This window comes from Ictidomys tridecemlineatus, chromosome 11 (genome assembly GCF_052094955.1).
Source record: "Ictidomys tridecemlineatus isolate mIctTri1 chromosome 11, mIctTri1.hap1, whole genome shotgun sequence".
Lineage (NCBI taxonomy): Eukaryota > Metazoa > Chordata > Mammalia > Rodentia > Sciuridae > Ictidomys > Ictidomys tridecemlineatus.
Genome location: NC_135487.1, coordinates 3,138,622 through 3,165,207, shown reverse-complemented (window position 1 = coordinate 3,165,207; position 26,586 = coordinate 3,138,622). Strand labels below are relative to the sequence as shown.

General features: G+C 58.1%; 1 protein-coding gene across 16 annotated transcripts in view; it reads left to right on the top strand.

The window, feature by feature from the left end:
- The window catches only part of Nphp4 (nephrocystin 4), a 100,856-nt gene extending 74,625 nt beyond the window's left edge, over window positions 1-26,231 (top strand). For 8 of the 16 annotated variants that reach the window (XM_078025099.1, XM_078025094.1, XM_078025097.1 and 5 more), the window contains 14 exons: window positions 3,911-4,071; window positions 6,943-7,123; window positions 10,219-10,344; window positions 12,247-12,455; window positions 15,900-16,126; window positions 16,248-16,434; window positions 16,953-17,036; window positions 21,442-21,598; window positions 22,157-22,242; window positions 22,823-22,908; window positions 23,792-23,963; window positions 24,382-24,561; window positions 24,819-24,962; window positions 25,628-26,231. In XM_078025099.1, coding sequence (XP_077881225.1) covers window positions 3,911-4,071; window positions 6,943-7,123; window positions 10,219-10,344; window positions 12,247-12,455; window positions 15,900-16,126; window positions 16,248-16,434; window positions 16,953-17,036; window positions 21,442-21,598; window positions 22,157-22,242; window positions 22,823-22,908; window positions 23,792-23,963; window positions 24,382-24,561; window positions 24,819-24,962; window positions 25,628-25,768 — 2,141 coding nt within the window. In that variant the 3' untranslated portion in view covers window positions 25,769-26,231. Of the gene's footprint in view, window positions 1-3,910; window positions 4,072-6,942; window positions 7,124-10,218; window positions 10,345-12,246; window positions 12,456-15,899; window positions 16,127-16,247; window positions 16,435-16,952; window positions 17,037-21,441; window positions 21,599-22,156; window positions 22,243-22,822; window positions 22,909-23,791; window positions 24,615-24,818; window positions 24,963-25,627 lie in introns of those variants that run through there. The other 8 variants (XM_078025098.1, XR_013427350.1, XR_013427351.1 and 5 more) reach the window with 8 other exon arrangements.
- Window positions 26,232-26,586: the final 355 nt, after the last annotated feature.

Below are 26,586 nucleotides of genomic sequence, written 5' to 3'. Positions count from 1 at the left end.
CATCAAATGGATCGGTCCACGGGTTAGGTGACAGCTCTCACAATCCGATTATCTCCCTTGAACACAGGAGGTTTTGGGGATACCTCACATGCAAACAGTAACATCAGCCTCAATGAAGTTTGTTGTATTTTATCATTATTTTTTGTACTGGGGATTGAACCACGGGTGCTTTCCCCCTGAAATACATCCCCAGTCCTTCTTATTTTGAGACAGCATCTCGTTAGTCGCTGAGGGTGTCCTTGAATTTGTGGTCCTCCTGCCTCAGCCTCCCACGGCACAGGATGACAGGGGTGTGCCACCACTGCCAGCCTCGGTGAAGTTTTAATGAGTGAAGTTCAGTGTGTTTTATGCTCGTCCTTTTTTGCGGACTTCTGCTCCTGTCTTTCCCGGGTTTCTGTCGGGCCACCGTCTACTTGTCCCGTGTAGGGGCTTTTCATCGGTCGCAGTGGTCAGCCTCTGTCTTTGGTGTCGGTTGGAATGGTCTCTGCTGTGTCATTTGTGTTTCCTTTGCTGGCGGTGGGCGTTGCTCTGGGGAAGTCCTGCTGCGGGGGGTCCATGTGTCCTCTCCTCTTTCCTCCGTGGGGACTCTGGAGTCTGCTGGGGGGGCCTTCTCCTCTCCCACTCTGAGAGACTGAGGCCTGCTTCCGCCCACCACGTGCCGGCCCCTTTCTAGGTTAGATTCTCATCTGTTGCAGTGTGTCCTCCTGTGGTGGCCACTGTGGATCCTACTCTCATTTTCCAGATGACTATCTGGTCAACCCATTTATTAAAATGTCCCTATTTTCCCCAGTGTCCTAAGCCACCCTTACCACGCACCGCCCTGAGAACCTGGGTGGATTTCTGGATTTTCTGCTTGGCTCCGTTAGACCAGGAGATTGGCAGACTGTTTCTCTGAAGGTGTGGATAACAAACATTTCAGGCTAGTCCACTTTCCAAAAGAGTTCACATGTGGTCTCTGTCACATTTTTGTCCCTGTGTATTTTTCAACAACCTGTTAAATTGTGAAAGCCCTTCTTCAGCCCGCATTAGCCTGTGCCTCTCCGCCACTTGCCCAGTGCTAGTGGGCTCAGCTGCCACCCTGCTGCCCTTCCTTGCAGGGTGTCCTGGGCATTCTTGCGTGGCCTGTCTCCTGTGGACACTTGGTGTCAGTGTGATGACTGTTGGATTTATGGGCAGATTCTGGCGGAGTCCGTGAACAATGGCAGGTGTCTTCCCCAAGAGCAAGGACGCCTTCGTCCTGCATTTCTACCTCTCCAGAGAGTTGCCAGGTCTGCCTCCTGTGCGTGTGCGCCTTTCTAACTGATTGGGTTTGGTTGATCTCTACTGCTTCCTTTGTTCTCCTCCTTTCTGGTACTCTTCACGGTTGTTTCCCCAGTTTTCCTGAGTTGTTGGTTCACTCACCTTAACCCTTGGTCTCGGTGGGGTGCAGTCGCCAGGCAGGACTGTTCCTCTGATGACAGCTGCATGTTTCCTGGTTCTGCAGAGAGTGTTCTTAGTGTTGCTGTGTCCTGGAGGGTCCTCCTTGCTTGTGGGTGCTCTTTGACATAGTTTCAAGTAAGTTATGAATTTCAGAAATTTTATTACTAATTCCAGTTATTGCATTGTGATCAGGGAGCGTTGTTGGGCTGCTCCTGCTTTACGGAGTGTATCTAGGTGTTCTTTGGGGCCTTTAAGTTGCTGTTTTTTGTTGAGGTTTCAGGTGCACCTGAAAAGGAGTGCTGTGCGTTGGGTGCACGCTGCTGCCTGTCTGCAGCTGTCCCACGGACCTGTTGTGCTGCGTCTGTGTCCTTCCTGACTTACTTTCCGCTAGGTCTGCCTGCGAGGGGGCAAGGCTCTGTCTCCGTCGCTGTGGCCTCTCTGAATTTCTGGCTGGCTGCGTGGATACTCGTGGCTGCTGCGCAGAGGTTGTGATTGTGGAGCGTGGTGTTGGGAAGTTCCCGTGATCCGAGAGAACTCCGTGTACTGTGCAAAGGAGGTGCTTGGGGATCTTGAAGGGAAGGTGGAGATTGAACAGGGCGCAGAACAGCCACCCAGCGTGGGCCTGGCGTGGGGCTGGGTCAAGGAGCTGGCAGGGACCCACCTGGGGAGTGAGGGAGGCAGATGTCCTGCGCCTGGAGCCTGTTCTCGGTGCAGCTGTTGGTTGGCGCCATCACAGCTGCTGACGGGTGGGGCTAACACACACACTGGCTGGTTTTCTGCTGGGGCCTTCGGCAGTGCTGCTGGATGGAATTTGGGCAGCCAGAGCCTCAGGAGTGGCTTCCTAGGAGCTGGGCAGGGAGCGCATCGCCTGTACCTGTGGTGGGAAGAGTTGGGAAGCCCGTTCTGAGGGGCTGTGATGGCCAGAGCAAGGCGGCCACGCCTGTGTGCATCCCCCGGGAGCACACACAGCTCAGGGCCAGTCCCCAACCCCAGAGCCTGAGCGCCACATGGGCTGGGACCTTGAGTTCTATTTTCGGTGCTGCCTATGCAGGGCCTGGTGTGGAAGGGGCGTGGCCACTGTTGGCTAAGGCAGCGGAGTGATGGTGGTATGGAAGCGCTGGTGACGACGCGCTTATGGTGTGGAGCCCCCAGCAGGTGGCAGGAAGAGCTGGCTGGGGATAAGGGGGTCAGGCACACGTGGGACCCTGGGTGGGTCTGTGCCCTCGCAGGGTGCTGCTGGGGAGTCACCCCACAGGTCTGGCCTGAGTGTGGGCAGGGCCCACACTGCCCTTCCTTAGCTTGGGTCTGTGGTGAGTGGGATAAGTGCCCTTGGTGCCATGAGCCCGGGCTTTGGTGCTTAGGGGTGTGCGACACGGGGATCCCACCTGAACCTGGGTGTCCTGAGCTCAGCCAGATAGCGCAGGCCACCTCTGAGACCCATGCTGGGGCATGCTGCCTGCCACTGGCCTTGGTGACCAGCTCCTCCTTGTTCTTGTCCTGGGTCCTTACGTGCCCTTGGCCCTGTGAGATGCCCCTTCAGGCCTAAGCAGCTGTTCCTCACCCTGTTTCCCTAGGGCTGAAGCTCAAGGTCTTAGGCTGTGTCCCTCCCTCTAGTAATTGCACTGCCACCTGGTCTTGAGGACAGGTGGCCTGAGATGGAGTCACAGAGGGAACCTGTGGCCCAACCATATTTAAACCTCAGTCCAGTGGAGGACCACACAGACTCTACCCCTTCTTCCTAGAGACCAGGGTTCTGCTCCTTAGTGCTTCACAAATGCTGATCCGTGGGGGTAGACCAGGGGTGTTGATTTGAACTTGTCAGCTTCGCTGTCCCTGAACCTCATCTAATGGAAGTTTCAGTGGCATTTGTGTCAATTTAGAATTAATGATAGTGCCACTTCAGGACGAAGGCTGGCTGCAGTCGGCTCATGTCTCAGCCCCAGAGCCAGGCACTGCCTCCAAGAGGAGCCCGCAAACCCCGTGGGGTGCTGCCTGGCCTGTGTTAGGGCAGCCCCGTTCTAGGTCCCGAGATCCCACACTTGAACAAGCTTGAAGCACCTGCTCCGCTTGAGAGGTGTATGTGTGTGTGTGCATGTGCATGTGTGTGTGCGTGCGTGCACCATATTGACAGCAGATGTCGGCTGCGTTTTTCCTTAAATTCTGCGTGCCCAGAATAATGAGCTTCCCAGCGAGCCTCATCAGGGCGCTTGTTCCCATCCATCATAGATGTTTTACAAGGACTTGGTGGAAGCCATAAATCTTATTTTGGGAGTTTACTGTGTACATTGAAAAGAACTGTAGTCTTCTGAACATGACTCTTGGCTTTGTTAATTGGGGCATTTTATGATGTTTTTGATTAATGTGTTTTTTAACTATCAATATGACGGAAGCAGAAATTAGTAATCATGACCAGAGCAGAGATCTCTTCAGAGAGTAAAGATGATAAATGACTCCAATTACTTCTGGGCCCTCATGGGGCCTCCTCGCACAGGGTCTCCTGGCTTCCAGCTGAGGTACGTGGTGGGCCCTGGCTTCCTGAAGCCGGGCGAGCAGCGCTGGTTCCTCCACTACCTGGCCGTGCAGACCTTGCAGATGGACGTCTGGGACGGGGACTCCTTGCTCCTCATTGGATCTGCCGCCGTTCAGATGAAGGTACGGCCTTGCTCAGGCCAGGCATGGCTCACAGGGCAGTCCACCGGAGTGCTGGTCACCATGCAGCACTGGACTGTGGTTTGCTTTTTGCTCACTGAGAACAAGCTGGCCTGCCAGGTCCTGTCGTCTGCTGCTCCTTGAGCGTGATGATGTAAGTTTCCCGAGGGCAGGAGCCACGTGGGTGGCCTTGAAGGTGGAGTGAACAAGGGACAAGGTGTGAAAACATGGCATGGTCATCAGTGAAGGAATTCTAGTTAGAATCAAAACCCCCCTAACTGTGCCTGTCCGTATCCTGACACCCAGCTCTGTCCTGTCCTCGCGCTTTCCGAGGCTTCTCCGCAGACCTTCCCTACTGCGTGCAGGGGACCACAGTGGGTCAGAGGCAGACACCATGACAACTACTGTGTGCTTCTGCGGGAGGTCCTGGGCCTTACTCTCAAGGCCTGTGGGGGTAGGGGGAGGAGACACCATAACCATGGCTCCTGGGTCTCTCCTGCCTCAACCCCATGTGACCACACCCTCCTGCACTCTGGGCCCCTCTATTGATATGGCCCTCTAGCGGCCGCTGAGCATGAGACACAGACCTGGCCATCACTCTGCCCCTCCTCCGCCATGTGCTCGCTTTCTCTGTCCTCCCATGTGCAGCCCCAGGGGTCCCTGACAGCAGGCTGCTGTTCCTGGGCTCAGCTTGTCCCTCCCTCCTCTGATTCTGACTCCCTGTGCACCCTGTGACTCAGCCCGCCTCAGTGTCTTTAGTGAGGAGGATGTGCTCCCGAGGGGTATGGTAGAGCTGTGGGTGTCGGGGCCTGGGCAGGGTCTGCCAGCAAGGACTCAGTTGCTGCGACCCTCCTGGTCTTCAGAGTCTTGTTTGTGCCTCCCACCTTGGCCCTGACTGCCCGAGAGCAGGGTGGGGTGCACAGCCAGGCTGCACACACTGCCCAGGGGGGCTCACCCCCCTGGGGCCTGGCCCAGCCAAACCCTGTGTCCTTGTTCTCCTTCATACCTGGAGACAGAAGCCATTGATTCCCTCCTGTAAGAGCAGCCCTTAGCCCAGTGCCGTGCCATGATGTGTATTGACAGGGTTGGACCAAGGAAAGCTGAGTTTCAGAGGCTGGGCTTGCCTAGCACGTGTGAGGCCCTGGGTTTGATCCTCAGCACCACATAATAAATAAATAAATAAATAGATAGATAGATAGAAGGTATGGTGTCCATCTACAACTGAAAAAATAAAACCCTTTTAACTTTAAGTGAAAAAGTCTTTTAGGTTTAAAACTGAAGGAGCAAAGGTGGGAAGTGAAGGTGGGCCAGGTGGCCTCCTGTGGCGTGGTCCTGGGTGGTCCTTTCTCTTCTGGGCCTCGAGTGTGCGCACGTGGGCCCTCCACCGAGCCACGCTCGGCCCCGCCTGGTCGTCCTGCTTTCTGCCCACCAAGGCTGCTGTGGCTCGCCTCTGCCTGCTGGAGGGCGTGCCGGAGACTGCCCTGTAACTGAAGGAGCTGAATTTCCTGTGACTCTTATGATGTTGTGGCAACCGGAAGAGCTGCTGCCAGCAGCTGCATGCTCCCTTTGGTGTGGCTGAAGCCCAGGGTCACGCTTGATGACAACCAGGGTGGGTTTTCAGCCCAATTCCAACTCAAGATTTTGACTCGAAACCTGTGCTTGTTCCACTGTCCCCAGACGACAGGTTCTAGGCAGCAGAATTCCTTGCCGAGCGAGGGTGGCAGGTACCCAGGGCCAGATGGGTACGGCCCAGAGGCTGGCAAGACCTGCAGATGAGAGGGCCTGGGCTGCTGCACACGTGTCCTTTTTAAGGGTGTTGGCCTCTTTAAGTCCCTGTGGCTTGGTGGCCCAGGGTGCCGCTTTGTGTCTGTTCACCGCTCCTCGTGAGGCTGACGTTACTTCTTATATTCATTGCCCCTTCTCCAGAGGAGTCTTCCCAGACCTCATCTTCCAAGGGTCCTGGCCTGGGGACGTGCATGCTGTGAGTCGGGCAGTGGGTACAAGCAGCGCCAGGCCAGCAGGTGCTGCGTGATGGAGCCGAGGGCAGGCTCTGCTCTGACTCTCCACTCCCAGAGGCAGGTGCTTTGGTTGTAGTGAGAGTTGGAAAACCATTCCACACCTCTGCTTTGGTCCAGGGAGCCAAGCAGTAGAGAAAGTGCAAGCGAGCTGGAGCCTTGATGGCCGCACAGTCCCCCGCACGCCAACAAGCTCCTGGGCTCAGGCGGAGGCTGGGGGTGGAATGTGAAGACCCTGGCTGGCAAGGTTCTGCCCATACCATCCTGGCTCTGGCGCATCCCGGTGCTCTCTGCCTGACTTCCAGATGTGCCTCAGCCCCGCACTCCAGCTGGCCCTTGTGCCCTGTGGCCCCTGCTGTGGCCCTCTGGGCACCTCTAGCCACAATGAAGTCGTGCAGGCTGTGCTGTGCGCTCCTGCCCTGCTGGCCTCCCCTGCCCTGCTGGCCTCCCCTGCCCTGCTGGCCTCCCCTGCCCTGTGCCTGTGCTCATCAGTTCAGACTGCTGCCCAGGTCACTCCTGAGTGCCCTGAGTTCGGCTCAGTGGAGGGTCCTTATCTCTTTCTACTGCCCACCTCTGGTCCTTCTCCCCGTGAAGGGCAGGTGCCAGGCCACTGTGCATCCCCAGGGGCAATGTTTTCAGGGGGCAAGTTGGGTCCACTTCCAGAGTCTCTGAAGAAGCCCCTGATGTTGAGGACTCGCGGTTTAAGGAGGTCTCCCCCACAGCGTGGACGTGGTCAGGGCTCTCGGGTTCCTGGCCTTCCCCACGCTCAGTGGTCTTTCTCGGGGCTCTGGAGTGGTTGCAGGGATCCCTGGGAGGGGTGGTGGAACCCAGCTCCTGAGCGCCTGTCTCCCCTTCGCAGCACCTCCTCCGCCAGGGGCGGCCGGCTGTGCAGGTGCCACATGAGCTCGAGGTCGTGGTGACCGAGTATGAGCAGGACGCGTCTGTGGTGAGTGGAGAGGTGACCAGGTTTGGCAGCGTCAAGCCCATTGGTGTCCACACGGTGGTGAGGGGCCTGCTGCACCTGACCTTGGCCAACGTGGGTGAGTCCTGGCAGTGCTGCCTGGGTTTGTGCTGTTTCCGGGGACAGCTGGTCTCTGCTGGAACGTGAGGGCCAGCGGCAGCGTGGGCGCTGTGTACTTGGTAGGAATCAGCAGGAGGCAGGTCCGCTTGGCTTCAGGAGTCCACCTCAGCTCCCGAGCCCCTCTTGACGTTCTCAGTTACTGACCAGGACTGAGATCATTGCCACCTCAGACGGGCCCACGTGATGTCTCTTGGTGCTCTCCATGGGTCATCCCAGCGACTCCTGACAGTCCTCAAGTGGCTGGATTCTGTTTGGACGTGCAGTCCACATAACTGCCCGTTGCAGAGGAGAGGAGATGCTCCGCACCCTCCGAGCAGCTCGGGAGGGTGAGAGGGGAGTTTCTCTCGGGCACTGAGCAGATGGAGTCCCACGGCTGCTGGCAGAGACTGAGCAGAGCCCTGTTCTCATTCTCTGTGTCTGGGCCGGGGTCGGGGGCTCCGCATGGTCCCCCCTGGGCTTCCCGTTTCCAACAGAGGGCAGCCATGGGGTTGGGGCTGCTCAGTGCTGGTGGGTGGAGATCTCCAGAGGCTAGGTGCCTGCCTGTGGCCACCCCAGAGGGCCAACAAGGACCCTGCTGGTCCTGTGGCACACCCACTGATCTTCCCTTGGGGATATTCTGAAATGGTCAGGCTTTTCTAGGCAAAATGGGAAGTGCAGTGAGACAAGCTATTGGAAGGTTCTGGAACACTCCATGAGGCTGGGACACAGGCCTCCATTATCTTATTAGGGAATTTTCCATTGCTGAAAACCTGGTCTGACCTGATGTCCTGGTGACCCGCGGGCCGCTCCATCACGTGCAGGCACAGCACAGGGTGTCAGAGCTGCGGTGGTAGCGGGGGGGGGGGGGGGGGGGGGAGGGGGGAGCGCACAGCCCATTAATTCTGGGAGGCTCTGGCTGCTTGTTTACAAGTGTAGACAGGAGGCAGTCTGGAAAGCAGACAGTGCGGACCCAGCGAGGCTCAGTTAGGTTCTGGAGGAGTGAATGAGCCACGTGTGAGCGGCAGGTGCTGTCTGAGCACTCGCCGAGCTGCAGAGGCCTCTGCTCGAGCCCCTGGCTGCGCTTACCCCCTGGCTGCGCTTACGTTAGTTCACCCGCCCACAAGTGTGCAGTGGCTCCAGGCCTTAATCTTATCTTGAGGAGAAAGATGGGCTCCATTATATGTTATCTTAAATTGTCATTTTCATACTTTGCCTGCGAGAGAAAGATAAGCCCAGGGGAAGGAGAGTTGCGGCCTGCAGGAGGGACTCTGAGCACTGGAGGGGAGCTGCCGCAGGGGACCACGCTCACGCAGCACTGCGCACCCCTGCAGCAGCTGCGCTTGTGAACTTTGTGGTTTTTTTTTTTTTTCCTAAGAATAAAGTGCTATGGCCTTTATTTCTTTATAAAACTGGCTATTGTGCGTGGCACAGAGGCACTGCCAGTGCATAGGAAGACCTCTGTGGGAGCCTTCGGGGGCAGAAGCGGGCGCTGCACAGCGCCTGTTCCAGCGGGAGGCTGAGCAAGGACGCAGGGTTGCCTGTGGAGATGCAGCCATCCGCCAGCCCCACTCAGGGCTCCTGGGTCTTGTGGGGGGCAGAGGACTGTCCTCTGGCTTGGTGCTTCTCCTCCCAGGCCCCCTGGCTCCTCAGCAGTCTCTTCCACACTGTGTTCTGATCCGTGGCCTGATCTTGACCTTGAAACAAATTCCTCGGTCGCTGTCCTTCAGGGATGGCCAGAACTGTGTTGCTTTCTTTCCCTGGTGGTCTGGTTGTGAGATGGCCAGCAGGTCAGCTGGGAGATCGGTTCTCACTTCTGCAACCTCCTGGAGGCAGCTGTCAGGGCAGATGGCCCCGTAGGTCAAGTGTCTGTGTCCTCAGGGGACGTATGGCAGCCAAGTGCATGCTTCAAGGAGAGCCAGGATGTGGACTTTGACAAGTGACCAAGGTGTGGGGCCAGACAGCTGGTGGTGGCGTGCTGTGCTCAGCCACAGGCCACTGCATGAGCCCTGCCTGCGTGTGTGGAGGCCCCTGCTGTGGGCACCTTGTTCCCCGGCGTCACCCTGTCTCACCAGTGTAAGGTAGCACACTGTGCCCGTCCCCTCTGGAGGAGGCATGCGGATGTGAGCTCGGCTCACCTGGTCTATTTTCCCATCTTTCCAACAGTCAGTGCTGTGGGTGCGAGTGCCCTGGGTGGGGCGGGGATGCGGCCTGCTGGGGCCTCCTCTGTGGGTCCATGTGGTCCTGCTGGTCTCATGGCTATGGTGATTGTCATCACCCACCCTCCTGGAGCCCATGCTCCAAGAACGATGTCGCCCACCTGTGATCCTGACCTTGAAAGAGTTTCCTGGGTCACTGTCTCCCAAGAGCCTCGTGCCACCAGGCTTGGAACAGGCCAGAGCTCATCACAGTCGGATGCAGGTGGACTTGAGGCCTCACCTGTGGTTCAGGGACCACCCACTGACCATCAGATGCAGGCGGTTGAGAAGCCAGAGGGTGGGTGGACATGAGGCCCAGGGAGGTCCTGCTTTCCTGGGGGCTGGGTCCTTGCTAGGCCCTGGGGCACTGCACTGTTCAGCTGCAGGGAGGTGTGGCCAGTGCTTCCGGGTCTCCATCTGGAATTGTCCCAGTGCCCCAGCTGGGAAGGCTCTGGCCTTCAGGCGCACTTGTAGCATGAAGGCTTGTCCTCCAGCAGTGCCCACTTCCAGAGGCTGAGGTTGCAGGATATGTTCCAGAAATCCAAGGATGAGAACCATGTTGACTGGCAGGTGTGGTGGTGCACACCTGTACTCCCAGTGACTTAGGAGGCTGAGGCAGGAGGGTCAAAAATTGGGGACTAGCTTGGGAAACCTAGTGAAACCCTTTGTCCAAAAAAAAAAAAAAAAAAACAATGTGAGTCCTCACTGTGAGAGGGTGCACCTCAGAGACGGAGTGCAAGGGGCCCTGCCTGCTGAATAGCGTTCCGAGCAGAGCGGGGTGCTGGGGTGCTGGCTGAAGGCTGGAACCCTCATGGCGAGAGCTGCTGGTTCGTCAACCTCCCCCTTGGTGTCTGTTTCATGCCGGATCCTTTTTATGCAGGTCACGCGTGTGAACGGCCAGTGAGGGGTTCTAGCATGCTGCCACCATCCAGGTCTCGGGTCATCTCCAGTGACGGAGCCAGTCGCTTCTCTGGGGGCAGCCTCCTCCCAAGGGGAGGACCAAGATGTGAGTCGAGGCTGTGGGGCTCCCTGGGTGGTGGTGAGTGGCACTGTGGGGCAGGGCAGTGGTGTTGGGGGCCCTCTGGGGCCGGGGCAAGTGGTTGCTGTGACCAGCTTCCGGCCTTGATGAGGTTCCTTTGGACCCACTGTCCCCACCACGTTCCCCCAGGCTGGGCCCTGTGGCCAGCAGTGTGGTTTCATGGGGAGACGGTGATTCTATGGCAGTGTTCGGGTCTGGTCAGCTACTCACCACAGGAAAGGGGAAAGGTCAGGGTGGACCTCAGCTGATTTTAAAAGCACATTTGAAACTCCCCTTTGGTTTCCTAGCCACTTACAGAGCTTTGGAAAGAAACACCTGGGTCTGGAGAGCAAGATCTGGGTGTGGCAAAAGTGCTTCACGGCAGTGAGGGGCTGGGGTTTTCTATCCCCTTAGAAATGAAACCCACTGACCTAGATCTAAACACGCCGTTTGAAGTAAAAATGGGTGATGCTTTTTAAGTGGCCTTTTCCCCACACGTTGTGGATAGCCGTCTTGTGTGGGTCGTCCCTGACTTCATTGGCCTTGAACTGGAGCTCCAGGAGGGAGGCAGAGCCATGGCTTGTTGGAGCTGGGTGGGGCTCTGGGTTCCATCTTGCAAAGCCTTGAGGATGCCACTGTCCAATCCCCGATCCTTGAGGCACAACCGAACTCTTCCAGGGACAGAGGCCTGTGTGCCCAGCAGAAGCTCGGAGGGACCCATGACCCAGGGGAGCCATGAGTCTGTTTTGGGCCCGCTCCTCATTTTAATATGGATGTTAAATTTTGGATAGCTCAGACGTGATTCTGGGCTGGGCTTCCTCCCATTTGCCTGCGCCCTTAGACGTGGAAATGTCCTTTAGGGGTGGTAAGACATTGGAACCAACCTGTAGTATCTAAAAAGCAATTATTTGGCTTTAAAATAGAATGATGGTGAGGGACCTGGCAGTGGCACTTGTGAGGGGAGAGGAGAGCTGCTTGGGAGGACGCCCTCCGTGTCTGATGGAAGGTGGACCTGGCCAGGAGGGTCCCTGCAGGCCTTGCTTTGCTCAAGGAAACTTCTGGTGGTGGCTGTGTGCCAGGAGTACCTGGCTCCTGGGTTGAGGTGTCCCTTTACCTGGCCTTCCTGGCCCGGCAGGTGGCAGCTGGATGTCAGGGAGTCTCATGTGTCAGTTCTTGATGTGGCCTTGTCCCTGGAGGTAGTCCCACCACCACCTGTAGCCCTGCCTCTGTAGCGGGTGGGGTGGGGTGAGCACAGCTCTGCTTCTGTCACCTACTGGTGGCTTTCCTGGTGCTCAGGGTGTGAGTAGCCCACCCTCCAAGGACATAGGCTGTTCTTGGGCTCAGGTGGTCCAGGGGCGTTTGGAGCCAGGCTTGACTTGAACTCCATCTGCCTCTGACACACTGGGAGGCTTGCAGCCAAGGGACACAGCCCCTCATAGCCCCCTGCTCCTGAGCTGAGCTTGACTGGTGACGGCACACGTGGCTTGGGTGAGGGTGCCCTGAGAGCACAGGATGGTGCCCACCTGCAGGACGCTTCCTGGAGGGGCCGCCTCGGAGCTGCAGCCACATCCTGGCTGGTGTTGGTGCCCTTTAGATCCAAGCACATGAGCCTCCCACCAGAAAGTCACCTAATGGAGTGTCCAAGGACCAGACTCCAAATTCTTTTTATCTGAGAGGCTGGTGAAAGAAGAGGTGCTGTGGGGCTCAGGCTTGGGAGTTGCCATCTGTCAGCACCTTAGAACTCATAGACGGGACCTACAAAGAAGAATCAGATTCATTCACACTTGGAGCTTCCTGTCTGGATAAAGTGGTTCTGGGTGGCCCACCACTGTCTGCTTGGAGAGCATGGACTGCACACAGCCCCCCCTGACTCCTTTTCTGACCCTTCAGCAGGAAAAAATGTGGTCCAAGCACAGAAGCTGGCTGATGTGGACAGCGACCTGGCCGCCATGCTGCTGACCCATGTGAGGGGCGGCCAGGGGCTCCAGGGTGCTGGCCATGAGGCTGATGCTGTCCGCAGGCGCAAGCTGGAGAGGATGCGGTCTGTGCGCCTGCAGGAATCCGGAGGAGAGCCGGGCAGCCGCAGAACAAACATACTGGTGAGGGTCCAGGCTGTGTACCCATGTCTGTCCTTCCCTCCTTCTGGTCCTCTGTCAACTTTTTTCCAAATCCTGGTTATAAGAGACAAGGGCAATTTTCAGGTTGGAATTTTCTGGAACTCTTCTAAGTAAAGCTGATTCTTAAGCTTTACTCTTGGAAGTTGCTTCCATTTAGCTTGGCCATGCCTTGGAGCTGGGGTTTTAAGAAAGCTGCAGGTGATTCTGAGGTCCCCCAGATTTGAGGGCCAAGAGCTTAAATGTCTGGGATTATCACTTGAGTCAACTTGACCAAAAGAATTTCCTTTTCTGGCTGAATGTCTAAATAGACCTGTAAGGTTTTGCAATGAAGAAATGGGGGAAGAACGGCCACACCTCATGGTATGTGAACCCATGCTGCCACCAACACCCCCGTGGACCTCTGGGGTCATGGCAGCATGCACCTGCTTAGCCCCTGTGGGAGCCATATGCACTGGGGGCGGGAGGAGCCTTGGTCCCTGCCAGGAGCCTGGGGAAGGCAGAGAACCAGCCTGTCAGCCTGTGGGGAAGGAGGCAGTGTAGGTGGGAGGGTGCCGTGGGGGAGAGGTGGGCATGTGAGCCGGCTTTGGTGGGCTTGGCCTCCGGGGCCTCTGCCTGGCCTCCATGCCCACAAGTCCTCCCCAGGCAGGCTCCGTCAGCTGTCGGTGGGCTCACTGAGGGTTCCCTCAGGGAGTGGTGGGCCTGGAACACAGCGGTCCTCAGTGGCAGTGGCTGTGTGGTGGTGTCCCTATCAATCTGGCTAGCTTGCTGTCACATGGTGTGAGGAGAAGTGAGCCAGCCAGGCGTGGAGGCAGTCAAGCCACAAGCTGTCCCCCAGTTTCCCATGATGTTCTGAGCTGGTGGCCGGCAGGAGGTTGGTGAAGTGACTCGAGGGATCACATATCAGAGGTTCCTGTCACTTCCAGAGCCTTCACAAGTCAGGGCCCTGTGAAGCAGAGGTGCTGCGGCGGAGTCAGGCTGTTCTTGTTGGGCCGGCTTGCTGGGCCCCGCCTGGTCCTCTGTGGGGCAAGTTTGCTGCATCCTGGGATGGCCTTGACCCCAAGGGCTGTGCAGCAGGCAGGTGGGGGACCCTGGTCATCTTGTAGCAGGTGGCACAGCCCCAGGGAGGCAGAGCTAGGCAGGAGGCCAAGTGTCGCAGGGCTTCTCAACAGAAGGTCCTGTGGCCTGTGGCTGGGAGCAAGCTCCAGCAACCCGATGCCCTACCCTGTAATGCCAGGGGACGCTCTGTCCCTGTGCCTCCTCTTCCTTGTGAGGGTCACAGCCTACTGTGTGTCCAGTGCCCATAGTGACTGCCAAGATCAGAGGTAGCCACTGCATGTGTGCAGCCAGAGTCCTGCAGGGAGACCCTGGGTTGAGAGGGAGGCTGCCACTCTTGTGCAGGGGTGAGGGATGCTGTGGGGTTGCAGGTGACAGGAATCCAGCATGCAGTGGCCTGTAGCACAGGTCCCAGGCCCTCACCCTGGTTTATGGCCCTGCTGCTCTGCTCAGTGGCTGTCCCCACACGAGTCCTTTGATTCAGTAACTGCACAGCCCCAGGCAAGGCCAGCTGTGTTGGTCACCAGGGTCAGGTCCCCCCAGCTGCTCTCTGTATAGCATCCTCACCCTCTACCTCCCTAGGTGGCATCCCCACAGCCCAGGCGTGACACCTCAGCAGCACAGTGATGTTGTGCTCCCAAGAGCCATGCTGTCATGTCAGGCCGAGGGCCATGGAGGGGAAAGCTTGTACCCAGAGGTACAGTGAGCAGACGGCCCGTTGTCTCACTGCCTACCTGATGTGCCTGGGCCTGAGCCAGTGTCTAGGACCACACTGGGAGCGATGAGAGCTGGGGACCGAGGGACCCAGTGGGGACCATCATTGTTGTTTTGCTTTGGCTTTGAATTGATGGAGGAACATGACGGGAGAGCAGCAGCTAACTGCTCTCTTACTGATGGCTCTCTGCTGGTGACACTGACCTGGATCAGGCAGCTTCCTGACACGGAGCCTGGGATTTAAGGACAGACCCACCTGACCTGGGCACTGCCCGGCCTTCTCCACAGGAGGACTGTGAACCCCTAATTGGGTGCTGGCCAAGAGCAGTGGGAGCACCCGTGCTGACTCCAGGCCGGTGGACCCCGAGGGAGGAGCAGAGGCAGGGCAGCACCGTATGGCCAGATGATGTCCTGGGACTTTCTAATCAGGAGTCACCCTGTCTCCCGTGGGTGGACAGGGGTGGGGCGTTAGGCTGACAGGGTCCTTGTGGCATGGAAGGAGACAGGAACGGGCTAGAAGGCCCCCCTGTGGCCCCCAGCATCCATTGTGTTCACGTTATACCAAGTATGGTCACCCCATGCCCTCCCTGGACAGCTGGTCTAATAGGCAGTCTTGCACGTGTCTTCAAGTGGGCCACTTCTTAAAGACTGCTTCACTGGTGGGCAGAGGAGGTGTAGGCCCCTCCACTGGGCACACGTCAGAAAGGTGTCCGTTCAACTCCGGGTCCCTCCTCATCCTAACTCATGTCTGGCTCTGTGACCCAGCACCACCATCCAGAGGCTTCACTGCTTGGACAGGTCTCGTGGCCAGATGCCCGTAGGAGGCCTCCAGGGGGAGTGGACACCCTCTACTTCCAACTCCCATCCCGGCAAGGAAAAGGCCGGGGCTTTGGACACTGGCCAGTTGGTATCAGAGTCACTTCCTGGCTGGCTTCAGTCAAGTCTGCTCACTGCCGTCCCAGCCCTTCAGCCTTGGCAGGAGTTCTCTGTGCCTGGCCAGGCGGACCTGGGAGCAGCTGTCGCTGGGACACCCTGGTGTGGGGAAGGCCCCGTCTGGACCTGGAAGCAGCCTCACTGTTTAAGGCCCAGACGTAAACCAGCTACGGAACGTGCCGGGCTGTAGCTCTGCGTCTCGGGGCGCGTGAGCAGGCAGGGCTGAGCCTCATGGACTTGGGACCAGTGTGAGGCTGCTGGGAACACTGGGATGGGGTGCAGGGGACATGCCTCCTGCAGACATGGTCACAGGCCGGGTTCTCAACACCATGTGGGGTCCTGTGGGCCAGCCCTGACTCCAGGCTCAGGTTTGAGGCCATTCTTTCCTCTTTGAAGCCACAGTGTCCAGCTGCCCTGCTGAGCCTGGGTGCCAGCCTTGCCCCTGGGAGGGGTCTCGGGAGCAGGCAGGGCGCCCCTGCCATGAGGCAGAGAAGCTGGGGTGCCGTGCGGGCCTCCCCATGGAGGGAAAGGCGTGTCCCTTCCCTGTTCTGATGCTGTGAGGCTCTCTGGGCCGGGGGTGGGCTGGTCCCCGAGCCTCAGGCCAAGGCAGGGTCAGGTCAGTCGTGCTTTTCCAGAAGTCTGATGTCCTGGAGTGGGGCGGCACACAGGCCCCGCCCAGGAGGGCACACACCCGGCCTGTCCAGCCAGCTGGCCCGTGTTTGACAGGCCCAGCAGAGCGTGCGGGCACAGCACTCGCGGGACCTGCAGGTCATTGACGCCTACCGGGAGCGCACCAAGGCCGAGAGCATTGCCAGCGTGCTGAGCCTGGCTGTCACCACGCAGCACACGCTCTACGCCACCCTGGGCACTGCTGAGTTCTTCGAGTTCGCGCTCAAGAACCCCCACAACATCCAGCACACGGTGACCATCGAGATTGACAACCCTGAGCTCAGGTGACAGCTCCTGCCTGGCCCCTCGCTGGGTCTGTGCTGTGCTGATTCTGTCCCCCGCGGGGGCGGCTCTGGGGGAGGGCAGCTTTTGCCCACAGCCCGGCCTCCCCCTGCCTCCCTCCAGTGTCATCCTGGACAGCCAGGAGTGGAGGTACTTCAAAGACGCCGCCGGCCTGCACACACCCCTGGAGGAGGACATGTTCCACTTGCGCGGCAGCCTGGCCCCCCAGCTCTACCTGCGCCCCCGGGAGACCACCCACATTCCCTTCAAGTACCAGAGCTTCTCTATGGGTCGGCCGGCCCCTGTACAGGTGTGGCCCAGGCCAACAGGGAAGTTCCTTCCCGGCCATGAAAGGGAGAGTGCTGTCTGGTGCTTGCAGGGTGCCCGTGTCTGGCAGGTGGGCTCTGCCCTCCACCCTTGTCTGCCTGCCTTGCCCCTCGGTGCCTCCTCTGTACCTGTGCCACACAGGCAGCCCAGGCCCTCCTCTCCTCCCGCCAGGTGTGTGTACAGACCTGGCGAGAGTGGGTGGGCTGCCCCACCCTGCTCTGTCCCGTTTGCCTTTGCACACCAACCTGGAGGCCTTGGGTGACGTGAGTGTGTGTCCCAGTGTCTGACTGACCTCTGAGGATGCGCTGGGCCAGCTGGCTCTGTGGATGGGCCTGGGATTGAGCAGGCCTTTGCTCCAGGCACAGTGGGGAGACACGCTGGAGTCTGTGCCTGGGGGAGGCTGGCTGGCAGCTGCCGGGAGGGCTGGCGTGGGGCAGCAGGGTGGCCTTCAGGAGCTGCCCACTGCGCCTGCGACCTGCTCCTGCTCCGGGTTCCTCACAGGCCTCTGCTGAGCTGAGCTCCGAGAGGGGCACAGACGCCGGATCACCTTGGAAGTCCAGCGCCACTTTCACCAAGCACGCCAAGGTAGGGGCCCAGACGACGTCTCAATCATCCCACAGCCCTGCAGGGCCGTGCGTCCTCCTGTCCTCGGAGGCTGAGTGAAGTGTGCTGTGTCTTTGTGGTCCCCGTTTGGCCCTGACCCCTCCCTCTCTCTCTGCCCTCCCGGAGGGAAGAGATCTGGGCCAACTTGCGGCGGGGCTGGGCTGGGCAAGGGTTGAGGTGGACGTCCAGCAGGGCAGCCACAGCTGTGTCCAGACACTGGCAAAAGCTGGTGAAAGCCTGCTTGACTTATTTTTTTTGCCTTTGCTGATGGAACGCGTCTGCCCTTTGTTGGTGCTGTAGAGGATGTCGGGGCTGGGACTCCCACGTGCGGGAAGCCCCAGCCACCACCCCGCTGCCACGACTGTTGGGAGGGGGTTGTTGGGGCTGCTTCCCCTGCTGTGGGTCTGGGTGGTCAGGGCTGCAGGTCAGCCCTTGGCAGGCTGGTGGTGTGCAGGGTGGGTTTCACTGTGCCCGTGCATAACAGCCAGGGCGAGGTGGGCTTCAAGGAGAGCACAGAGGGTTCTGTTGGGTTGGTGTCCAGGGATTAGACAGAATGACTCCTTCCTAGAATTTTTGAGACCCTCCTTTGGAGGGGGAGGGGTTAATGGCAACTGTATTTGGGAAGAATCAGATAAGGGAACTTAAAATAATATTTCAAGTATTTTTAGCAAAATGATGATCCTTTTGCATGAATTTGGAGTTTTAAGAAAAGCCTCAGAGATTTTAATGAGTTTACCCATAATTGCTGCAGGGTGGACCTCTGATAGATAAGGACTTTCATCCCGACCATGTGCCGTGGTCCCTGCCCCTGAACTAACAAGGACCCCGAGCCTAGTCTGATGTCAGGTGCTCATGGTATTTACAGCTGGACAGTTTGGGTTGGGACCTGCTGTCCTTGGACTACCCGTCTCTCAGCCTTGGGTGTTGGTGAACATGTCACCTGCAGAGGCCCCAGTGGCTGGTGGTCCTGGGGGGCTCGGGTGCTGATTCCCTGGCGTACCTGTGGCGAATTCCCTGCCCACTGTCACCTGAGGGCTCATGACCATGCCTGCTGTTCCCTGGGTACAGATTGGTGGCGTCCAAGTTCCGCCACTCTCCTGTGGTCTCCTGTCAACAGGAGCTCCCCCAGCAGCGCTTTGGCCCCCCTGAAGCACACGAGTCCTGTGAAGTCGGGGCACGTGTGAGGTTCGTTCCCTTCAGTTATCAAAATAATGAGCTGTGGCCAGCAGCTGCTCACCATGGATGGTGGGTCTTTATTCAGATGGCTCACTCCATGCAGACTTTATTCCTTAGATGCTGACACTGCCCTCTTTGCCACTGCCGTCCTTCTCACATTAACTCTTGTGCCTTAAAAAAATTATTTTGAAATAATTTCAAACTTAGAGAAAAGTTGCAAAAATACACAGAGTTTTCACGGTGTTTGCCTGGATTTCCTGGTTGCTAACACTGCCCACATTTCCTTATCATTCTCCCCATAAGTGTGCATATTTTTTCTTGAAGAGCTGCTTCTTTTTTTTTGTTTGTTTGGTACCAGAGATTGAACCCAGGGGTGCTTTACTACTGAGCCACATCCCTAGTCCTTTTTATTTTTGAGACAGGGTCTCACTAAGTTGCTTAGAGCCTCACCAAGTTGGTGAGTGTGAGGGCCACAGCTGAGTCGGGATGACGCTTGGCATTTTTGCCGGAAGTAGTGGTTGAGAGGTGTCGCTAGCGAGCCATTACGATGATGACTTTTGAGTTCTCGCGGAGTTCCTGTTGAGTTCCAGTTGAGCTCTCGTGGGGATTCCTGAAGAGTTCGCATTGGTTGGGGAAGTGCCGGAGGAGGGATTCCGGTTGGTGGTTCCTGATGGAGCCGTGTGGCGTTTGGGAGAGTTCTCGGGAGCGTGTGTGAAGTGTGCTGGTGGAGTTCAGAAATAAAGTTTGTTCCTACTTCAGTGGCTCGTGATTTGTGCCCAGCCAGACTGCGGCAGGTGAGGCTGACTTTGAACTTGGAATCCTCCTGCCTCAGCCTCCTGAGCTTTTGGGATTACAGGCGTGCACCATTACGCCTGGCTTCTTGAACAGTTTTGAAAATAAATTATTGACCAAATGCTCCATTGTGCTCTGAAGCTTAGAGCTGGTCTGTCCTGAAAACGTAGAATTGTGAGGATCCTGAATTGGCGTGATCTTGTCACAGGCCCCATCCCCATTCCACAGTGTCCCTCTGGTACTTGGTGGTTGCGCTCGGGCTCCCAGGTGCTAGGTGGTCCTGGCTGCCCTGCTGCCGGGCTCTCCTCTGTGGCCCTGGTGATGCCGAGCTCTTGGCTGGTCGTCTTGCGGAGCGTCCTGTGGGGCTTGCCTGCAGTCTGCTGGTGACTAGAGTCCGCCTGTGCACCTGGGGCAGGATGCTACCACCCAGCATATGCTTGTTCTCAGAACGCCACGTTGGAAGGAAGGCAGCCTTGATTCGTCCTGTCAGTGGCAATGTTAACTTTTTCACTTAGGGTGACATTGCTGTGCTTTGTCCCTGTAAAATTACTGAAGTATTTTGTGTTTAGAATTACAAAGTCATGAGTATTCAAGTATTTTGTCAGAAGATATTCCGAGGCTATGGAAGTATCCCGTTTCTTACAGACGTTCACCCAAGGTAGCAGTTGACATCTTGCCTGAATCAGGGACAGCGTGACGGGTGCCCTGGGGGTTGTGGGTTCCACCCTCCTGCTCACTCAGTTTTGCATCTTATGGGCTATTCATTCCTATCTTACTGGTTTGTCACTGCCATTGTGTATTTTGCTGCTGACATTTGCATTGCCCCCGTCTGACAAGTGGCAGCCCCTTCAAGCTGGCGCCTGTCTTGTTCCACGTCCCTGCCATCCTTCGAGCCCTTCTCTCTGCCTGGCATAGCAGGGAATGCAAGCTCCTCTCGTCTCTCCCTGCCCATCTCAGAGTCAGAGCAGGACGGTAGTTAGAAACCAAGATTGGTCCTTGGTGTGCTCACTGCTGCTGGGGGCGTCACTACTGCTCAGCACAGGGGCCCAGGAGGCATATGCCTATATGGACATGCACACCCACACATGCGTGTGTCCTTGTGCATGTGACATGTAGATATCTGTGTGTGTGCACACATGTGCACAGACCTTTGTTCTAACTGTATGGGTTGAAGACCATAGACTCACACTGTGCTTCAAGACCAGGTCAGCACCGCAGGGTTTATTCCTGTTGTCTTTCTCCATGTTTGAACCCCAGTGTCTGATAGTGAGGAACCTGGCTCCCATTGTCTTTGACATATTTACTTATTTGCCTAGTTTTCCTGTATATAACCAGCCTTTGACCACCCTGGTCAGACCCCTTTGGCCCTGAAGCCACCGGCCATGCTGGCAAGTGTGTGTCCATCTGTGTATTTCAGAGTCCCGGACAAGAGTACTGCAGCTTAGGGCTTCTAGCAGTGCATTTGCCCTAGGGTCCCTGTCCTGGACTTTAGACTTACTGGAGGAATTCTCCTCTGTGATGGTGCCACCAGCTTGGAGTACTGCAAGCTCTGTTGCTTTGTTTTCGTAATAGAGCTTTTCTCTTTAGTTCTAAAAATTAACCAAGGAGTTCACAGACTGTCAAACAAGACAGAAAGCTCTTGAATCTGTGCTGTTTGCCACTGCCTCCGGGGTCACATGTGCATGCGTGTGCTTGTGTGTGTAAGCCTTTGTGTCCACACACTTGCCTTTGTGGAGGACGAAATAAAGATAAACAAGCACCACTCTTGAATGTAAGGTTTTTGCAATAACTTTTTGAAGAGGAGGCTTTCTGTTCTGAGCCTTCTTTTTTTCGTACCAGGGGTTGAATTCTGGGACACTCAACCTCTGAACCACATCCCCAGCTGTATTTTGTGTTTTATCTAGAGACAGGGTCTCACTGAGTCGCTTAGTGCCTTACTTTTGCTGAGGCTGGCTTTGAATCAACGATCCTCCTGCCTCAGCCTCCAGAGCTGCTGGGATGACAGTGTGCATGACCACATCTGGCCCGTTCTGAGCCGTCTTGGTTTCAGCACAGCCTGCTTCTCTGTCTGGAGAGCCCTCAAGCAGAGGGCTCAGTCCTGAACACAGCTGCCCATTGCCACCATGGCCTGGTGGGGGCGATGGCGAGGCCCTCTGAGTGACTGCCACACACCCAGGGGGGACTGCAGTGGGGACAGCATTTACGGGGCGTGCCTTACTTGAGAGGATGGCAGCGGCATGTCCACTGTCCACTAGGACCCCAGTGCCCTGTACTGTGAACGCTGTCCCTGCGTCTCTGACAGTGCCTGTCTTCCGCCTCTCTGGAGGAGGGCAGTGAGATCTCTGTGCTGCCTTGGGAGGGACGTGAGGCTGCACAGTCTGTGCTCCTGTCCTGAGGCCTGGCTGCTGCTGTCCTGCAGGTGCTGTTCCGGGCCAGCAGCGGGAAGCTCCTTGCTATGCTCCAGCTGACCGTGGAGCCCCAGCCCCACGTTGTGGACCAGATCTTCCGCTTCTACCACCCGGAACTCACCTTCCTGAAGAAGGCCATCCGCCTGCCTCCCTGGCACACGCTTCCCGGCAAGTCCCCTGCCGTTCCTGGGGTGGCCTCTGGCAGGTTCAGCTGGTTGGAAGAGGCCTCTGCCCCAGGTGGCCAGGGGCATCATGGAGTCCCCCATGCTGTGTGGCAAACCCTGCCACCACCCTTCTGCCTCCTCTGATGCCACCCTCCAACCCTAAGAGCTCTGCGCCAGGGCCTGTCCCCTTAAGAAGTGAGGGCCATGGAGACGGCTCCCCCCGGGGCTCTCCAACGTTCTGGCAGGTACCTTCACAGCCAGGTGAGGCCTCTGTGCTTGGCGGGGCTCCTGTTCACCTCTAGGTCACTCCCCTTGGGTGACTCTCCATGGAAAGGGCTGGAAGGTCATCCCAGGGACCCCAAGGTGATGATCGAGCTGCCCTGTACTGCCCTCACCCAGTTTAATGACCCTGGTCCCTCTGCTGTTTCCTCCTGGGTCTGTCTCCCACCCCTGTGGGGACGCTGTGGGTCAGGCTGTCGGCTCCTGTGCCCGTGACCTGCAGCCTGCATGGCCCACAGGCTGCGCTAGGCGAGTGGCAACATTGTCCCCTTCCCTGTTGCAGGTGCCCCAGTGGGAATGCCTGGCGAGGACCTCCCCATCCACGTGCGATGCAGCGACCCCAATGTCCTCTGTGAGGCCCAGAGTGTGGTATGTCGTGGGGACGTTGTCCTCGCCCCATGTCGCTTCTGCTGGGGTTTTAGCTGAGTGGCTTCCTTTCAAGGTAGTGAAGGGCTCTGGGGACACCCTTGAGGGCTTCCCGAGCAGGTCTTTATTTTCTCTGCTAGCAGATCAGTCCTTTGATCAGCTGCATTTAAATTTTAAGAAAAGGCACGAAGCAAAGTGAATAAAACGAGTGGTAATTAAGGCGCTTATTAATTACCGTCGTCAAGGGATGGCGGCAGTAACTGTGCTATGACTAGCTGGGAGCCTGGATAAGATCTGTGCAATGTAATTATTGAAATCAACATAGAACCAGGGAGCTGCCGACTGCTCCCTCACTGAACAGGCTGGTGAATGCTGACGAGTGCCAGGAGGATGCACCTGGGGAGGGGCTCCCACTGCCCCTGCTGCACACCTGCCCCCAGTGCACACCTGTCCTGGGTGCACACCTGCCCCGGCTGCACACCTACTCCGGGTGCACACCTGCCCCAGCTGCACAGGCCTCAGGCAACTTTAGGGGGGGAGGCAGGTGGTGCTGGCCCCCACGTCCCCCACGTCTGCTTGGCAGGGCCCTGGGGAGCCCCGGGATGTGTTTCTGAAGGTGGCCAGTGGTCCAAGCCCAGAGACGAAAGACTTCTTTGTCATCATTTATGCGTGAGTACTCAAGACAACCGATCTGGAAAGGGCAGGTGGGGCTGGGAGGGGCAGGTCGGGGCTGCTGGTGGATGGGGGCCGTGCCCTTCTGAGAGGCAGGACTGCTGAGTTCTAGGGCCAGTAGGGCCCTGCAGAGGGCATCCTCTGCTGGAGCAGCACAAGTGGCTGGAGAGACTCGGAGGCTCCCTGTGCCCACCCAGGGAAGGGTCAGCCCAGGAAGCCTGGCAGCTGTTTCCTCCCCAGTTCATGGGCTGAACCCCTGGAGGGATTGGAGTTGGGAGTGGCTGACACCACCCCAAGACCATGATCAAGTTGCCCAGTTAGACAGCTGCAGCCCCTTCGCTGTCTCCTCCTGGGCCCTGTCTCCCAGCCATTTGAGCCCTCTAACTGGTGCGAGCCGGGAGATTTCCTGCAGGGCTTCCAAGACAGGCCAGGGCAAGGGTGAGCTGCCCCCAAGGTGAGGGGCTGCACCAGCCTCCCCTGCCGTGAGAACACCTCAGCCCTGACTCCTCCCTGGAGGTGGGCCACTGGCCCTGCTTTGCCGTGCAGTCATGAAGTTTCACAGCCCTGTGTTCAGACCTGTGACCTCCGTCCCCCCGTCCCCTACGCACAGCCCACCACCCTTCACAGCTGTTCCGAGGCATTTGGGCCAGCTCAGGCTCTCCTTCATCCCAGGTGCACAGTCCCAGGTGCAGGGACAGGCAGTGTCTCAGCCCTGCCAAGGGCTTCCGTGTAGGTGGGCAGGTGGAGGCCAGGGCGGAGGCAGCTGGCCCAGCCTGGCCTCCTCGGCTCTTGCCCCCGCCCCTGCCCCCCAGCACACCCACTCTCAGGGGCTTTTGCTGTCTCTCTGAGGACGTTTGCAGACAGCCCCTGTCCCTCACAGGGACCGCTGGCTGGCAGCGCCTGTGCAGACGTGGCAGGTCTGCCTCCACTCCCTGCAGCGCGTCGACGTCTCCTGTGTTGCGGGCCAGCTGAGCCGCCTGTCCCTTGTCCTCCGGGGGACACAGAGAGTGAGGAAAGTGAGAGCTTTTGCCTCGCACCCCCAGGAGCTGCAGGTGAGCCTCCTCCCTGCCGAAGTGCCACAGGGTCCTCCCAGCCCTAAGCTGGCTTTGCTAGGCATACCGGTGCGGCCACGGGACAGGTGCACCTGAAGGCCTGGATCTGGAGTCTGGGAAGGACTCTGGGATCAGAGATGCCCCCGGGACACAGCATTGGGCCATGCAGATTCCCACCCACAGGCCTGTGTTCTGAACCCAGGTTGCTTAGGGAAGGGTCACCATGCCTTGCCTACCATAGACCCAAAGTGCGGGAACGGGGCCAGGCTCTAGACCCGGGTGGCTCCTGAGCCTGTTGAGCTGTCACCTGAACAACCTGGTGACTTTGAGTTGCCCTGGTTGGTGGGATTGGGTACCTGGGAGACTCTGTGTCTGTGAACCCAGAGGCTGCAATCTGACTCTCCCCTTGCTCCTGAAGACAGACCCCGCAGGTGTCTTTGTGCTGCCGCCGCATGGGGTGCAGGACCTGCATGTGGCCGTGAGGCCCAGGAGGGCCGGCAGCCGCTTCATCCACCTCAACCTGGTGGACGTGGACTACCACCAGCTGGTGGCCTCCTGGCTCTTGTGCCTCTCCTGCCACCAGCCGCTCATCTCCAAGGTCTGTGTGAGGCTGCGGGAGGAGGCACTGCAGGACTTCTCTGTGCTCTTCAGGTGACAGGGTGTCACCTGGGTGTCACCTGCCCTGTGCCCTGGGCTGTCCCGATCCAGGGCTGTGTGGGGCGGGGTGGGGGTGCTTGCTCCTACACCGTCTGTCCCTCTCATCTACGTGGATGTCCTGGTGTCTGGGGCTGGGCTCAGGAAGTTTTTGGAGAAGGAGCCCTGGGCCGTGACTGGGACCTGGCCCACCCTCCCCAGGCCTTTGAGATCACGATGGCGGTGGGTGAAGGGAAAGGCGTCAACAAGCGGATCACCTACACCAACCCCTACCCCACCCGGAGGACCTACCGCCTGTACAGCGACCACCCTGACCTGCTGCAGTTCAAGGAGGACACCTTTCAGGTGCTGCAGGGCTGCACGGGGGCCTTGGGAGGCATGTGGGAGGGCTGGCGCTGGGTGCTCAGTGCTGCGGCCAGGAGGGGTGAGTCTGGGGATGGTGGCAGGTGCCCCAGCTCCCTGGTGAGGTGCCGGGAGGCAGGAGACTCTCTGAGAGCCCACCGCCTCTCACTGGACACCCTGGCTGGGAGCACTGTTGCAAGGGGCCTTGGTGGCTTTGCCCCTCTGCAGCTCCTCACTGTTGTGCCCAGATCCGAGGCCATCCCCCATCAGGAAGGTTGAGGGCGCGTCCTGCGGTGGTAGTACCTCAGGGGTCCACAGGCAGCCAGCTTCTGGTGGCTAGGGTCTCCACAGCAGTGTTGGGAGGGAGCTCAGGAGAGGAGCGGCCTCCAGCCCCAGCAGTGCTGCCCATGCAGGCCTGGTGCCTGTCCCTCCAGGCACTGGGTCCCGGGCTGGTCATGGACGTCCTTTGGCAGCCATGTGCCCCACCTGCCCATAGGGAGCCTACCTCACCCTGAGTCACCCCTCTGGACGCTGCTGTGAGGCTGGTGTAGCTCAGTGTGGAGGCCTGCCTGGCACCCTGAGCCTGGGTTCCATCCCTAGCCCTGAGAAGCTGCTGGTAAAGTGGGTGCAGCTCAGGGTGGACACGGGGGTCTCAATGCTTCTTCCAGGTGGGAGGAGGCGAGACCTACACCATCGGCCTGCGGTTTGTGCCGGGCAGGAGAGTGGGGCAGGAGGAGATCCTGATTTACATCAATGACCACGAAGACAAGAACGAAGAGGCCTTCTGTGTGAAGGTCATCTACCAGTGAGGGCCGGCGGCACCTGCCACGCCTGCCCTGCGGACCTCCCCGCCTCTCCTCTCCCCAGCATGTGGCCCTGCCCTGGTGGCCTGGACCTGGCTTAGGGAGGAACATGTGTACCCTGGTCATTTTTGAAATGCCGGTGTCCAGCCTAGGGCTGCCAACACTGACCAAGGCCACAGGGTGAGTTCTCAGCGTGAACAGGAATCTGGTGGCCTTCAGTTACCTTATTCTACCCGAGGTGTACATGAGGCCCACTGGTCCCTCTGCAGCCCATGGAGGTTGTCACTGTTTGTAACTTAGTTTCGATTTTTTTTTTTTTAGCAAAATGTATTTTATGAATCATCTAAATGGCAAAATTATGTTTTTCTTACTGGATTTTATATGAACAAAATGAACTTTATTTGCTACACAGTGTTTTATACCGATATCACGTTGTGTTTGTGTTTAAGATCAGACCATCTGAACGCTGGCTTGTGTTCCCTTCTGGTGGTTCTTGTTTTCCTTATTCCCTGCGGACCTGCTGTCAGAGGGTTTTCCCGTCTGCAGGTTAGCCTGGACTGCCCTGGATTGCCAGGAGGGCCCAGCCCTGTGCCCTCTTGAGAGTCCCCTCGGGCCTGGCCCCAGGGCAGAGCTGAGGGACACCACTGAGACCGCGAGGGCCCCCAGAGCGCTGCGCTGGGGGGGGAGTGCAAGGGGTGCAAGAGTGGAGGTGGCCTGCGTGCCTGCAGCGACCTCATGGAGCACACACGTGCTGTGGGGACGTGCAGTGACGAATGTCCCTAGAGCCAGGGCCGGCTGCCATGTGACTTTCAGGAATGGCTTGC